The sequence below is a fragment of the Mauremys mutica genome, chromosome 3 (assembly GCF_020497125.1).
Source record: "Mauremys mutica isolate MM-2020 ecotype Southern chromosome 3, ASM2049712v1, whole genome shotgun sequence".
In the NCBI taxonomy this organism is placed as follows: Eukaryota; Metazoa; Chordata; order Testudines; family Geoemydidae; genus Mauremys; species Mauremys mutica.
This window is the reverse complement of record NC_059074.1, coordinates 2,376,388-2,392,231: the sequence shown is the minus strand read 5'-3', so window position 1 is coordinate 2,392,231 and position 15,844 is coordinate 2,376,388. Positions and strand designations below refer to the sequence as shown.

General features: G+C 48.3%; 1 protein-coding gene across 1 annotated transcript in view; it reads right to left on the bottom strand.

The window, feature by feature from the left end:
- IFT172 (intraflagellar transport 172) overlaps positions 1-15,844 on the bottom strand; it is a 114,429-nt gene that overhangs the window by 72,375 nt on the left and 26,210 nt on the right. Inside the window, exons 12-14 of the mRNA XM_045009996.1 lie at positions 14,189-14,242; positions 13,464-13,567; positions 6,175-6,260 (exon numbers count right to left, since the gene is read on the bottom strand). Of these exons, the coding sequence (XP_044865931.1) occupies positions 6,175-6,260; positions 13,464-13,567; positions 14,189-14,242 (244 nt within the window). The remainder of the gene's footprint in view (positions 1-6,174; positions 6,261-13,463; positions 13,568-14,188; positions 14,243-15,844) is intronic.

Here is a 15,844-nt window from a genome sequence, read left to right as displayed (position 1 = left end):
CTAACCAATCTAGAAATGGAGCACAGAAAGGCAGGCAAATGGAGGATCTCCTCTGCACGGGCAACTCCTGCAGCACAGCTAGTTCCAAATGTATTTACTCCCGTCCTTCCTTTGGTCCAAACCAGTGAAATCGAGAGGGGGACGCTGACACATGGGCAAAGCAGCGCCTCCATATCAACTGTTCAGACTATTGCAGCAAGATCACATGGAGAGGACACTCCATCCTTGCTTGCAGCATGGACACAACACAGAAGGTGGCAGTTACGGGTAATAAGCTCTCACTTGATTGATGGGAGGAATCACTGCATTCCACTGGTCAGCCATCGCTCGCCACAAAGCCGGGCAGCCCCCAGACAGTTAGGTGCTGACCCACCACGGTCTGTCCACCTCCCAGGATGCATGGGGCTAGACCAAAAGTTGAAAGGCAGATGGAAATCTTGCACCTGGCAAAAATAAGGAACCAAGAACTTTCTGCCTTGGAAGCTAAATGTCGGGACCATATCATAGAATCATAGAATCTCAGGGTTGGAAGGGACCTCAGGAGGTCATCTAGTCCAACCCCCTGCTCAAAGCAGGACCAAACCCAACTAAATCATCCTGACCAGGGCTTTGTCAAGCCTGACCTTAAAAACCTCTAAGGAAGGAGATTCCACCACCTCCCTAGGTAACCCATTCCAGTTCTTCACCACCCTACTAGTGAAAAAGTTTTTCCTAATGTCCAACCTAAACCTCCCCCTCTGCAACTTGAGACCATTACTCCTTGTTCTGTCATCTTCTACCACTGAGAACAGTCTAGATCCATCCTCTTTGGAACCCCCTTTCAGGTAGTTGAAAGCAGCTATCAAATCCCCCCTCATTCTTCTCTTCTGCAGACTAAACAATCCCAGTTCCCTCAGCCTCTCCTCATAAGTCATGTGCTCCAGCCCCCTAATCATTTTTGTTGCCCTCCGCTGAACTCTCTCCAATTTATCCACATCCTTCTTGTAGTGTGGGGCCCAAAACTGGACACAGTACTCCAGATGAGGCCTCACCAGTGCTGAGTAGAGGGGAATGATCACATCCCTCGATCTGCTGGAAATGCCCCTACTTATACAACCCAAAATGCCATTACCCTTCTTGGCAACAAGGGCACACTGTTGACTCATATTCAGCTTTTCGTCCACCGTAACCCCTAGGTCCTTTTCTGCAGAACTGCTGCCCAGCCATTCGGTCCCTAGTCTGTAGCAGTGCATGGGATTCTTCCGTCCTAAGTGCAGGACTCTGCACTTGTCCTTGTTGAACCTCATCATATTTCTTTTGGCCCAATCCTCTAATTTGTCTAGGTCCCTCTGTATCCTATCCCTACCCTCCAGCGTATCAACCACTCCTCCCAGTTTAGTGTCATCTGCAAACTTGCTAAGGGTGCAGTCCACACCATCCTCCAGATCGTTAATGAAGATATTGAATAAAACCGGCCCCAGCACCGACCCTTGGGGCACTCCACTTGATACCGGCTGCCAACTAGACATGGAACCATTGATCACTACCCGTTGAGCCCGACCATCTAGCCAGTTTTCTATCCACCTTACCGTCCATTCATCCAGCCCAGACTTCTTTAACTTGCTGGCAAGAATACTGTGGGAGACTGTATCAAAAGCTTTGCTAAAGTCCAGAAATAGCACACCCACTGCTTTCCCCTCATCCACAGAGCCGGTTATCTCATCATAGAAGGCAATTAGGTTAGTCAGGAATGACTTGCCCTTGGTGAATCCATGCTGACTGTTCCTGATCACTTTCCCCTCCTTTAAGTGGTTCAGGATTGATTCCTTGAGGACCTGTTCCATGATTTTTCCAGGGACTGAGGTGAGACTGACTGGCCTGTAGTTCCCTGGATCTTCCTTCTTCCCTTTTTTAAAGATGGGCACCACATTAGCTTTTTTCCAGTCATCCGGGACCTCCCCCGATCGCCATGATTTTTCAAAGATAATGGCCAATGGCTCTGCAATCTCATCGGCCAACTCCTTTAGCACCCTCGGATGCAGCGCATCCGGCCCCATGGACTTGTGCTCGTCCAGCTTTCCTAAATAGTCCCGAACTACTTCTTTCTCCACAGACAGCTGGTCACCTCCTCCCCATACCGTGCTGCAGAGTGCAGTTGTCTGGGAGCTGACCTTGTCTGTGAAGACAGAGGCAAAAAAAGCATTGAGTACACTAGCTTTCTCCACATCCTCCGTCACTAGGTTCCCTCTCTCATTCAGCAAGGGGCCCACACTTCCCTTGACTTTCTTCCTGTTGCTAACATACCTGAAGCAACCCTTCTTGTTACTCCTAACATCTCCGGCTAGCTGCAACTCCAAGTGTGATTTGGCCTTCCTAATTTCACACCTGCATGCCTGAGCAATACTTTTATACTCCTCCCTGGTTATTTGTCCAATCTTCCACTTCTTGTAAGCTGTTCTTTTGTGTTTAAGACGAGCAAGGATTTCACTCTTAAGCCAAGCTGGTCGCCTGCCATATTTACTTTTCTTCCTACACATCGGGATGGTTTGTTCCTGCAACCTCAATAACAATTCTTTAAAATACAGCCAGCTTTCCTCGACTCCTTTCCCCGTCATGTTATTCTCCCAGGGGACCTTGCCCATCAGTTCCCTGAGGGAGTCAAAGTCTGCTTTTCTGAAGTCCAGGGTCTCTGTTCTACTGCTTTCCTTTTTTCCTTGTGTCAGGATCCTGAACTCGACCATCTCATGGTCACTGCCTCCCAGGTTCCCATCCACTATTGCTTCCTCTACTATTTCTTCCCTGTTTGTCAGCAGCAGGTCAAGAAGAGCTTTTCCCCTAGTTGGTTCCTCCAGCACTTGCACCAGGAAATTGTCCCCTACACTTTCCAGAAACTTCCTGGATTGTCTGTGCACCGCTGTATTGCTCTCCCAGCAGATATCAGGGTGATTAAAGTCACCCATGAGAACCAGGGCCTGTGATCTAGCAACTTATGTTAGTTGCTGGAAGAAAGCCTCGTCCACCTCATCCCCCTGGTCTGGTGGTCTGTAGCAGACTCCCACCACGACATTACCCTTGTTGTTCATACTTCTAAATTTAATCCAGAGACTCCATATGTCCGGTATTAACCAATGATGACAACCTACAATACACAAGCAGCACACAGCAGTCAGCTTTGATAGACCGTGAGCTGTATAAAGTCAACGCTGACATTGCAGCACTCATGGAAATGAGACTTGCAGATGCTAGTTCTGTCCAAGAGGCCAATTACACCATTTTTGGCAAGGTAAAAGCAGTGAAGAAAATTGTCTGCGTGGTGTCGGTTTCGCTGTGAGAAACAAATGGGTAAAGCTCCTAGAAACACCCATTGGGAAGTGAGGGCGCATCATCTCACTTAAACTTCAGACAGCCACAGGCTCTGTGAACATCATTAGTGCTTATGCACCAACACTCAGATCCGAGGAGGATACATTTAACGAGTTATCAAAAGAATACCATCAACTGAGCAACTTTTCCTCCTTGGTGACTTCAATGCGAGAGTTGCAGAGACAACAACTCATGGCCAGATTGCCACTCACAGTGAGACCCTTTTCTCTCTTTCTCCTGTAGATCCTGGATGTCAGTCTGTGTGGCTTCCTGGGCAAACGTCCTGGCCTGCTGCCATTCTGTCCACTAAGTCCCGGCATGGCCTGGCATTGTCATCAATGCCATCCCGCCCAGAGGTAAAGCAGAGGGGACACTGGTAGGCACTGTGCCCCTGGTTCCACTGATGAGCGACTTGGAAGCCACATCAAGCAGAACTTGTATTCCCAGAAACACAGACATGGAAGCCAAGGGATCCCTGCAGGAACTTGTGCCTTCTTAAGCCAAGAAGTAGACCCACGTCTATTGTCAGCTCTGCTCTCTAAAGAGACTAGTGACACAGGGGCCAAATCCCCCAGGTGCACGATACCCACATGGAGGAAAACCGAGGATAACCTTGAGATTTAAAGAGCTCAATCTGTTTAGTTTAGCAAAAAGAAGACTGAAAGGTGACTTGAATTAGTGTCTAAGGACCTTCCTGGGGAGAAAATACTGATACTGAAGGGCTCTTTAGTCCAGTGGAGAAAGACAGAACACGAACCAATGGCTGGAAACTGAAGTCAGACAAATGTAAATTAGAAATAAGGCACAATATTTTATCATTGTGGTTGATTAATCATTGGAGCAAACTACCAAGGGATGTGGTGGATTATTCATCTCTTGAAATTTTCAAATCCAGACTGGCTGCCTTTCTGGAAGATGCTTTAGCCAAACACAAAAGTTACTAGGCTCAATACAGGGGTAAATGGGTGAAAATCAGCCACCTGTGATATACAGAAGATCAGACTAGATGATCGAATGGTTCCCTCTGGCCTTTAAAAATCTATTAAAACTGCTCCTCATGAAACTTTCATCCCAGCCCCAATTGTTAGAGACACCCTGAAGCAGAGGGTTTTACCGCCCTGCCAACATTAACGTTACCTGCTTTATCTCTGGATATTCTTGTTATCCAGATAAAATCCATATGCGGAGTGCATTTACATGAGGACAAGCCCTTTCTGTCTGGGCTTTAGCCTCAGGGTTTGGCACCACGGGAGGCTTAGGGGTCATGCTACTCATGCCTGGGGAAAGCTTTTTGGGAGGTGGTCCCCCCAGAGCCTCTTGCAGGAGCCACTCCTGGAGCAGAGTCCTTCAGTCCTTCTTATCTTTAGAGAAAGCCTTACAGGCATTGTATCCCTCGGCCCAAACCCCTCCTTGAGGCAGGAAGGCACTTTTCATTCCCACCAAAGACAGATAATTGTGGGGAAGAGGAACATTTCTTCAGTTGCAATCTCTGGGGCAGATCCGCCATCCTGGGCCCGGCCCAAAAAATCCAAACACAGCAAAACCTCAATACACACAGCCAAACCCTCCCAAACCATGAACTGACATGAGCCTAAAATGTTTTCGATTAATTATGCTACCTAAGAACGATTTCGAGCGTACCCGATGGTACTGCAGCTGGCAGAGAGGAGCTGAGGACAGGATTTACACCCTTGGTCTATGTAGTCCAGGGTGCAGGGGAATTGTGCATCCCTGCCACCTACCACTCAGGAACGACCACATGGCCAGCAGGGGGCTGGGGAGCAATGGCAGGAAGGAGGGAACATTATTGTTCATGATGGTGACAGACAGCAATTCTCTCTTCTGTTCTTATTCACTATTTAAGGCTGCCAGAGACCATTATGAACATCGAGTCTGAGCTGCACAGCACAGGCCAGATAACCTCACCCAGCGATTCCTGCAATGAATGTATAACTGCTGGATGAGCTGCAGCAGATTTTTTAGAAAGATGCCCAGTCCCAATGTAAAGACTCCAAGTGCTGGGGAATCTGCCACACTACCTGGTATGTTGTGCCAATGGTTAATTGCCCTCACTGTATAAATGTGCACCTTGTTTCCAATCTTCGTCTAGTTTCAATCAGGGCCAGCTCCAGGCACCAGCGTTCCAAGCATGTGCTTGGGGCGGCACTTTTCAAGGGGCAGCACTCTTTTTTTTTTTTTGCTTTGGCGGCAGCACTCCATCCCCCCCTGCTTTTTTTGTTGTTGCTTGGGACAGCAAAAAACCTGGAGCCGGCCCTAGTTTCAACTTCCAAGCATCTGTTTGCTACACTAAAGAGTCTCTGCTATGAGAAATCTCTTCCCCAGGTGAGTACTTGTAGACCATGATCAAGTCACCTCTTAATCTTCTCTTTATTAAGCTAAATAAACCGCTTCTTTACTCTCACTGCACGGCAGGCATTCCAGACTGCAAATCATTCTTGCCCTACTCCATTGTTCTCTGCACACTGTTCAACCTGAGCATCCAGAACTCAAGTCCTGCAATGCCGGATGAGACGGGGTCCCACGGAAACTGCACCACGACATCGCATACCTAAGGCATCGGGGCAGAACGTGCTGATACCTCCCACCTCTGGGAGCTTCACAGCAAGTACAGTTCTGATGACTGATGGCCGCACACACAGACAGGAGACATGGCGCTGCCCCAGAGACCCACCATCCTCACCAGACATGTAACACACCCGTGAGCAGGGCAGCCTCCCAGCCAGACATGAGTGCAACTTGACTCTAATGATTCGCCTCCCGGAAGAAATGTGAATGTAGACAGGGGCAGGGAGGACAAGGGTCACCATTCACCTGCTGCTATAGTTTTGATGTCGATAAGATATGCCAGTCTCTTGTTCTCCTCCATCCCTCTTTGCCTTCTCTCATTGATGCGAACGCTGTAATGGAGAAGAGTGAAGAATGACTGACAATGCTGTGCACTTACCAAACCACCTGAGGCATCTCCCACCCTCCCCCAGAACCACCTCTTGTCCCCCACCACCTGCGGAACCACACCTCCTGACCTGTGGCTCTCCATCCCCACAACCACCCCAGCCTATCCATCAGGTCCCATGGGGTACCGTATAGCCCTCAGTCCCTGCAGATTGGCGCGTCTCTACATAGAAGGGACAGTTACTCAGGTCCCTGAAATTCTGCCTCTGAAACACCTTGTATCATGGATCCGTGGGATAAGCCCTATGCCCAGCTTAAACAGTCTTTTGGAGGAACCCCATCCGTGTGCCAGACTCCCCATGGGTCTCACTCTTCCTTCAGGTTAGGCTACACAGCCTCACTGCCTCTGAGATTGAGCCCCGGGACTCCAGAATTCCTGCTTCACACTGGGACCTCTGCTCAGCAATCCAGCTGAGATAGAGACTTGTTCACTGTTCAGGGACTAATTCTCCCTAGCCAGTATTTGTGGTGACATCAAACCAGCCTTTCAAAACAGAGTAGGACTTATTAGGCAACTGGAACACAGCACTGGAAGGCCTGAGGTTAGCATTCAGAAATGAAGGTTAAAGATCATCCATTCTGGTCAAGCCAGAGCAGCCCACCAGCCCAGTCATAGTGGATTCCATTTCAGGCCCGGTCCCTTTCTCACTCCTCAGTCACTCCCAGAGGAGAGCAGCCAGCCTCCTCCAGAATCCCACTCTTTATCCCTTGCTGGTCATGTCTCAAAAACTTATTTGCTCTGTGTCACTGTTTGCTAGCTGTCAATGTTCTGGTCATTGGAGCTTTCCATTGTCTCTTTTGGATTCTTCACTCAGCAGGGTCCAGCCAGTTCCACAACCACCTCATTCACTGGATCCCAGACAAGGTAATAGCCTCACCTCATGTCCTGTGCTGCCCCTAGGAAGAGACTTAACCCTTTTTCCTCCCTGGGATAATAATGCAAAGGACAGAGGGAAACTGAGGCACGCATAGAATTCATAAAACTGTCACAGGTAATTCTCATTTCATCACATTGTGTGTGCAGGGTTCTCAGTCCTTATAGCACAGGCTCAGCAACACGTGAAGGCAGTGGAAGCGAATGGAGCAGGAGCCAGGAGCCTCACACCACCACCCACTTGGGAGCATCTGCACATTACAGACAGCTTCTGGGAGGTGCAGGGGCCAGACTCCCAGGCTGGTACGCCACAAATTATCCCAAATAGGCTCCAAGCACAAAAAATGAGAGCAAATTAATAGATTCCTAGATTCCAAGGCCAGCAGTGGCCATTTTCACCACCTAATCTGACCCTCTGTATAACACAAGCCAGAGAACTGCCCCGAAATAATTCCTAGAGCAGATCTTTTAGAAAAACATCCAATCTTGACTCAAAAATTGTCAGTGATGGAGAATCACGACCCCCTGGTAAACTGTTCCAATGGTTAATTACTGTTAAATGTACACTCAGGATTGGAAGTTGTTCTAAAAGATCTGTTCTAGGAATAGTTTGGGGGAACTTCTCTGGCCTGTGTTATACAGGAGGTCAGACTAGATGATCCCAATGGTCTCTTCTAGTCTTAGAATCTATAAATCAATGAACAATTCTACCATTTCTATCTAGTAATGGACCAATACCATTGTTAGCATTCCTTTTGTTCTTAATATACTTAAAAACTCCTTATTGTCCTTAACTCTGCTGGCCATAGATTTCTTCTTATGTCCCTTTCTTCCTTTATCAACTTCCTAAATTCCTAGCATCTGATTTATACTCTCAGGACCCATAACAGGGGCTGTCTGAGTCTGACACAGTGGTTGGAGCCATGGGTAGCATTGAGGTCATGGTCACGTCAAGAGTTAAGTCACAGTCAGAAGTCACACGAAGGATCAAAGCCAGAGTCAACAACTGGGGTCAGAGCAAGGAAGCAGGAACCATGCTGGGTAGCAACAACCAGGCAAGGAAGCAGGGACCTGGTCTCAGAGTTCTGAGTAACAAGAGTTTGACTGGTACTGAAGTTAGGCTTGCCAGCCTGTAATTGCAGGATCACCGCGGATACTTTTTTAAAAAATTGGCATCACATTAGCTATCCACCAGTCAGCTGGTACAGAGGCTGATTTAAGCGATATGTTACATACCATAGTTGCAGGTTTCAGAGTAGCAGCCGTGTTAGTCTGTATCCGCAAAAAGAACATGAGTACTTGTGGCACCTTAAAGACTAACAAATTTATTTCAGCATGAGCTTTCGTGAGCTACAGCTCACTTCTTCGGATGCATAGAATGGAACACACAGACAGGAGATATTTATACATACAGAGAACATGAAAAGGTGGAAGTATGCATAACAACAGGAAAAGTCTAATCAATTGAGATGAGCTATCATCAGCAGGAGGAAAAAAAACTTTTTGAAGTGATAATCAAGATGGCCCATAGAAGGTGTGAGGAGAACTTAAGTGTGTTCCATTCTATGCATCCGAAGAAGTGAGCTGTAGCTCACGAAAGCTCATGCTAAAATAAATTTGTTAGTCTTTAAGGTGCCACAAGTACTCCTATACCATAGTTGGTAATTCTGCAATTGCACATCTGAACTCTCAGATGAACATCGTTTGCTACTGGTGACTTATTGCTACTTAATGTATCAATTTGTTCCAAAACCTCTTCAGTAAGCATTCAAGAGCATTCCAAGTTTTCCTTTTGTTTGTTTTAAACCTGCTGCCTATTAATTTTGTTTGGTGACCCCTAGTTCTTGGGTTATGAGAAGGAGTAAATAACACTTCCTTATTTATTTTTGCCACACCAGTCACGTTTTTTAGACCGCTATCATACCCCCCCTTAGTCATCCCTTTTCCAAGCTGAAAAGTCACCATCTTATTCGTCATGCATCCGACGAAGTGGGTATTCACCCACGAAAGCTCATGCTCCAAAACGTCTGTTAGTCTATAAGGTGCCACAAGACTCTTTGCTGCTTTTACAGATCCAGACTAACACGGCTACCCCTCTGATACTTGACATCTTATTAATCTCTCCTCATATGAAACTATTCCATACCCCTAATCATTTTTGTTGCCATTTTCTGAACGTTTTCTAATTCAAATATTGTGGGGCAATCACATTTGCACACAGTATTCAAGATGTGGGCGTCCCATGGATTTATATAGAGGCAATATGATATTTTCTGTCTTATTATCTATCCCTTTCTTAATGATACCCAACATTCTGTTCAATTTTTTGACTGCCACTGCACATTGAGCGGATGTTTTCAGAAAACTATCCATGATGACTCTAAGCCCTGGTCTACACTATGAGTTTAGGTCGAATTTAGCAGTGTTAGATCGATTTAACCCTGCACCCGTCCACATGACGAAGCCATTTTTGTTGACTTAAAGGGCTCTTAAAATCGATTTCTGTACTCCTCCCCGATTAGGGGATTAGCGCTGAAATCAACCCTTGTGGGTCGAATTTGGGGTAGTGTGGACGCAATTCGACGGTATTGGCCTCCGGGAGCTATCCCAGAATGCTCCATTGTGACCGCTCTGGACAGCACTCTCAACTCAGATGCACTGGCCAGGTAGACAGGAAAAGCCCCGCGAACTTTTGAATTTAATTTCCTGTTTGGCCAGCGTGGCGAGCTGATCAGCACAGGTGACCATGCAGAGCTCATCAGCACAGGTGGCCATGGAGTCCCAGAATCGCAAAAGAGCTCCACCATGGACCACATGGGAGGTACGGGATCTGATCGCTGTATGGGGAGACGAATCCATGCTATCCAAACTCCATTCCTAAAGACGAAATGCTGGAATATTTGAAAAAAATCTCCAAGGGCATGAAGGACAGAGGTTATAACAGGGACCCGCAGCAGTGTGCATGAAACTTAAGGAGCTCAGGCAAGCCTATCAAAGAACCAGAGAGGCAACCGGCCGCTCCGGGTCTGAGCCCCAACATGCCGCTTCTATGACGAGCTGCATGACATTCTAGGGTGTGCCCCTACAACTACCCGACCCCTGTGCTTCCCTCCTCCCCCACCTCTCCCGGGCTACCTTGGCAGTTATCCCCTCATTTGTGTCGAATTAATAAAGAATGCATGAATTTGAAACAATGACTTTATTGCCTCTGCAAGTGGAGATTAAAGGGGGGAGGGGAGGGCAGTTGGTTTACAGGGAAGTAGAGTGAACCAAGGGGATGGGTTTTCATCAAGGAGAAACAAACAGGACTTTCACACCGTAGCCTGGCCAGTCATGAAACTGGTTTTCAAAGCTTCTCTGATGCACAGCGCGCCCTGCTGTGCTCTTCTAACCACCCTGGTGTCTGGCTGTGCGTAATCAGTGGCCAGGCCATTTGCCTCAACCTCCCACCCCACCATAAACGTCTCCCCCTTACTCTCACAGATATAGTGGCGCACACAGCAAGCAGTAATAAGGATGGGAATATTGGTTTCACTGAGGTCTAACCGAGTCAGTAAACTGTGCCAGCGAGCTTTTAAACGTCCAAATGGGCATTCTACCACCATTCTGCACTTGCTCAGCCTATAGTTGAACTGCTCCTTACTACTGTCTAGGCTTCATGAGCCATGGGAGCAAGGGGTGGGCTGGGGTAGGTGCGACCGCGTGGTGCTGCCAACTGGGAGAGCAGCCTGAGGCAGAACCCTCCAGCTGGCATGATATTCCAGGCAGGACTGAATCTCCATTAGACGAAACTTAAAGAAGAGAATGACCTAGAGTCATTCTCATTTTTGTCCAGGCCCCCCCAACCAACCTCACCGAGGCCAGCCAGGAGCACCCATGTCTGCCCGGGCGCCCCCAACCAACCTCACCAAGGCCGGCCAGGAGCACCCATGTCTGCCCGGGCGCCCCCAACCAACCTCACCAAGGCCGGCCAGGAGCACCCATGTCTGCCCGGGCGCCCCCAACCAACCTCACCGAGGTCGGCCAGGAGCACCCACGGGGCAACAACGACTGTTAGCAGTCATATTGCACCATCTGCCATCCGCAAGGCAAGGGGATGCTGCTGTGTAGCACTGCAGTACCGCGTCTGCCAGCAGCACCAAGGAGACATACAGTGACAGTGAGCTGAGCAGGCTCCATGCTTGCCATGGTATGTCGTCTGCACGGGTAACCCAGGAAAAAATGCAAGAAACAATTTTTTGTCGTTGCTTTCATGGAGGGAGGGAGAGGGGCCTGATGACATGTACCCAGAACCACCCGCGACAATGTTTTTGCCCCATCAGGCATTGGGAACTCAACCCAGAATTCCAATGGGTGGCGGAGACTACGGGAACTGTGGGATAGCTACCACAGTGCAACACTCCGAAAGTCGACGCTAGCCTCGGTACTGTGGACGCACACCGCCGACTTAATGCACTTAGTGGGGACACACACAATTGACTGTATCAAATCGATTTCTAAAAAATCAATTTCTATTAAATCGACCTAATTTCGTAGTGTAGACATACCCTAAGATCTCTCTCTTGAGTGATAACAGCTAACTTAGACCCCATCATTTTATATGTATAGTTGGGATTGTGTTTTCCAATGTGCATTACTTTGCATTTAGCAACATTGAATTTCACCTGCAATTTTGTTGCCCAGTCACCCAGTTTTGTGAATGCCTTTGTAGCTCTTCGCAGTCTGCTTTGGACTTAACTATCTTGAGTAGTTTGTATCATCTGCAAATTTTTCCACCTCACTGTTTACCCCTTTTTTCAGATCATTTATGAATGTTAAATAGTACTAGTCCCCATACATATCCCTGGGAGACACCACTATTTACCTCTCTCCATTCTAAAAATTGGCCATTTATTCTTACCCTTTGTTTCCTATCTTTTAGCCAGTTACCAATCAATGAGAGAACCTTCCCTCTTATCCCATGACAGCTTACTCTGCTTAAGAGCCTTTGGTGAGGGACCTTGTCAAAGGCTTTCTGAAAATATAAGTACACTATATCCACTGGATCCCCCTGGTCCACATGCTTGCTGACCCCCTCAAGGAATTCTAGTAGATTGGTGAGGCATGATTTCCCTTAACAAAACCATGTTGATTCTTCCCCAACAAATTATGTTCACCTATGCGTCATCTTGACAATTTTGCTCTTTACTATAGTTTCAACCAGTTTGCCTGGTACTGAAGTCAGGCTTACTGGCCTATAATTGCCAGGATCACCTCTGGAGCCCTTTTTAAAAATTAGCATCACATTAGCTATCCTCCAGGCATTTGGTACAGAAGCTGATTTAAATGATAGTTTACAAACTACAGTTAGGAGTTCTGCAATTTCACTTGAGTTCCTTCAGAACTCTTGGGTGATACCATCTGGTCCTGGTGACTTATTACTGTTCAATTTATCAGTTTGTTCCAAAACCTCCTCTACTGACACCTCAATCTGGGACAGTTCCTCATATTTGTCACCTAAGAAGAATGGCTCAGGTTTGGGAATCTCACTCACATCTTCAACCATGAAGACTGATGCAAAGAATTCATTTAGTTTCTCTGCAATGGCCTTTCAATATTCAACAAGAGGCCAGTTGCGAAGGAGAGAGAAGTGAAGAACAGATTTTTTTAGGGATAGAGCAAGACTCAGTGGCATTGAGACCTTCCATTTAGTGCCAGTCAGACCAGCTGGCCTCCAGGTGTGGGTTAGGGGTCCCTCTTCCAAAAGAGGAACACCAGAGTCATGCACAAAAGTGCATATGACAAATGTACTTCTGTCCTCCTATAACTACTGTGCACCCATTAGCCATAACAGTATCCACAGGCAGCAGATTTAATGAGGGTGTCTACACTACAGAGACTATGGCAGCCTAGCCCTGCAGTGTAGACATAGCCTACACCAACAGAAGGGGTTTCTCCATAGGTGTAGAAATACCACCTCCCCAAATGATGGTAGGTACGTGAACAGAAACATTCTTCTGCTGACGCACATGCACTTACACTGAGACTTAAGTCGGCAAAGCTATGTCAGTCAGAGACGTAAGATTTTTCACATCTGACCAATGTATCCACCTCAACCTAACTTTTAAGTGCAGGCTAAGCCTCAGAGACCATCCAGGAACAACATGGGTCTCATTGTGTCTCAGGGCTAGGACCCATGCAATGGGGACAATCTGGGATGTGATGGCCCCCGATCAGTCCCATGCCATCTCAAGGCAGTGCCTGTGGTGGGGATAAGGAGGGGTGCGACACTTACCTGATGAGATGAGGGTTCATAAACTCTGTGCGGACAGATCCCAGAATTTCATTGCTTCCGTATTCCACTATAGTCAGTTCTCCGGCATTGAAGATCATGCAGACCTATAGGGAGACAGAAGACAGGACTCCTACAGCAGGCAGTGTGAGAGGAAGGTCTCAGTGGAGGAGCACAGGTAGTACCTGTGTTGGTGACAGGGATGCCCTGCACCCTGACCTGGATTCACCCTCTCGGGCCAGGAGGAGAGCTCAGACTCTGGAGCTCATTCCATCCTTGGTCTCACTGCTGTGACTGCCACTAATCATTACCAATGGGCTGAGGTTTCGTGTGCTGTAGGAGCCGGGCTGTAGGCTAGTAAGCCAACTCCTCCAAGCCTCTCAGCCCTGCCAGGTGAAGCAGGATTCCCCGCAGTGTCACATGTCTGCTCTCTGTATGTCTAATTTCCTCCAAGTGTCTTCCTCCTCTGCCCTACCCCTCTGCTGCCAGGGCAGTGTTTCCACCCTTCTGTTGTGGAAACACTCCCTATGCAGCTCTCATACCAAAGGTTTGTTCTTCTCCCTGAAACATGGGCAGGGTAGGGAGCAGGCCACAGGCTGCATGAGTTGGGTGGACAGAATGAGGCATGGCAAAGAAATGGGCCACCCCAGGGGACAGACTTCATGTTTGCAGTTTGTGACTAGTGTGTTCAGCCAGGAGGGGGAAGAGTTTCACCCAATCCAACTCACGTTCTCGTTGTCAAAGAAAAACTTCTCATTCCCTCCGGATCCTTGCCAGGCCACCTGCAACACAAGGGTGTGGAGTGAATGAGCGCTGCACTGGTGGTCCTTTTGCTGCTGTCACTGCACTGCAGGAATCTCAAGCTGCAGGCACCACAGGATCTGGGGGCAGCAAGATGGGATTCCAGCTAGCGATCAAAGCAGCAGAAGCATGTCAGCTCTGACTTCATCTCGATTGTTGCATCTGGCTTGGGTTCTGAAATCTCACTGTTATTTGGCTCTGTGGAACTAACCTCCTTCCACGCTCTGCAGCAGCACAGACAAGCCTGGTGCCTTCCATGCAAACAGCTGGAGTCAGCACAGCGAGGGATGCTGCACAAGAGTTCACCTCCCAACACTTCAGGTGCCTGCACAGCCAGCGAGCAGTTTGCACTGCCATTCCTCCTACTTTTCCAGGTAATAAGACCCCCACCCCCATCACTGGCTCCCCACTGAGCTGGCGTCAAATTTGAGCTCTCTGCCTTTGCTCCCAGGGCTCCAGCCTGCACCTTGGACCTGGGCTCCTTTCACATTCCCTCCACCAATGACACAGCCTGTCTATCCCTTCATCTCCTTCTCTCACAGGCCTCCTCTCTGTGCCTTTCTCCATGCTGCCCCCATGCATGGAACACTCCCCAAGCTACCTTCCTGGCCTCAGTTAAACGCCTCTGTAGAATTCAGTGGAGCTGAAGTTCAGGAGAAAGGAGGAGAAGGGACAGAACCTCTGCCTGCCCTCTCCTCACCTCGCTGTTTAAGCTCTCAACTGAAGTGGGTCATGCTGACTACAGATTTGTCTCCCTTCTGTGCCGGAAGGTGCCTTTCCCGTCTCTCTGGCTACATCTACGCTGCAGCTAGGAGCTGTAATTCCCAGCTCGGAATGTAATTCCCATTCACTAGCTTCTCAGTGGCAACCCAAAGCTGCTGCCTGTGCCACTGTGGTCACACTGCTATTTTCAGTGTGCTAGCTTGAGCAGAGCTAACGCATGATATCTACCAGAGCTAAGAATTACAGCTTCCAGCTGCAGTGTAGAGGTACCCTGTGAGGTGCCCAGGACACTTTTGGCAACTGAAAATAATTAACAACAGAATAGTTGTAGTGATGTCAAAGGGCAGTAAACAGACTGAGGCAGCAAACCCAGCCAGCCAGAGAAAGCGGCTGCAGTTGGTCCTTCCTCCTCCAAGCAGCAGCTTTCAGTCATAGCTTCAAGGAGCACAGGCAAGATAAACAGGCGAGTCAACTGACCACGCCAAGACCTGATTCCTTATTAGAAACAAGTTTGGCTGGACGTGTGAGAGGGACACTGTGCACCGGAGAGATAAACCTGGAGATTAATTCCAGCCAACGCCTGCTCTGACTCCCGAGCCGCAGTGTCACAGGCTCAGGTTTCTGAACAGGTGCTGTTGTTCCCAGCCCAGTTTAGCACTGTTTCTGGGGGCCATAATACGGCATCCCTTCCCCTAAGGATGCTACCGAAGCTGGGAACTGATGTCAGCAGGAGCTGCAATGGAGACAAGAAGTTCAGACTTGGCTGCTGAGCACAAAGCCCTTGACCCAGTTTTGGGAAGGGCACTGCGAGGGGATGAACCCTATGGGGCATTTCACCTGGCCTTAAAATGAAAGCTTTA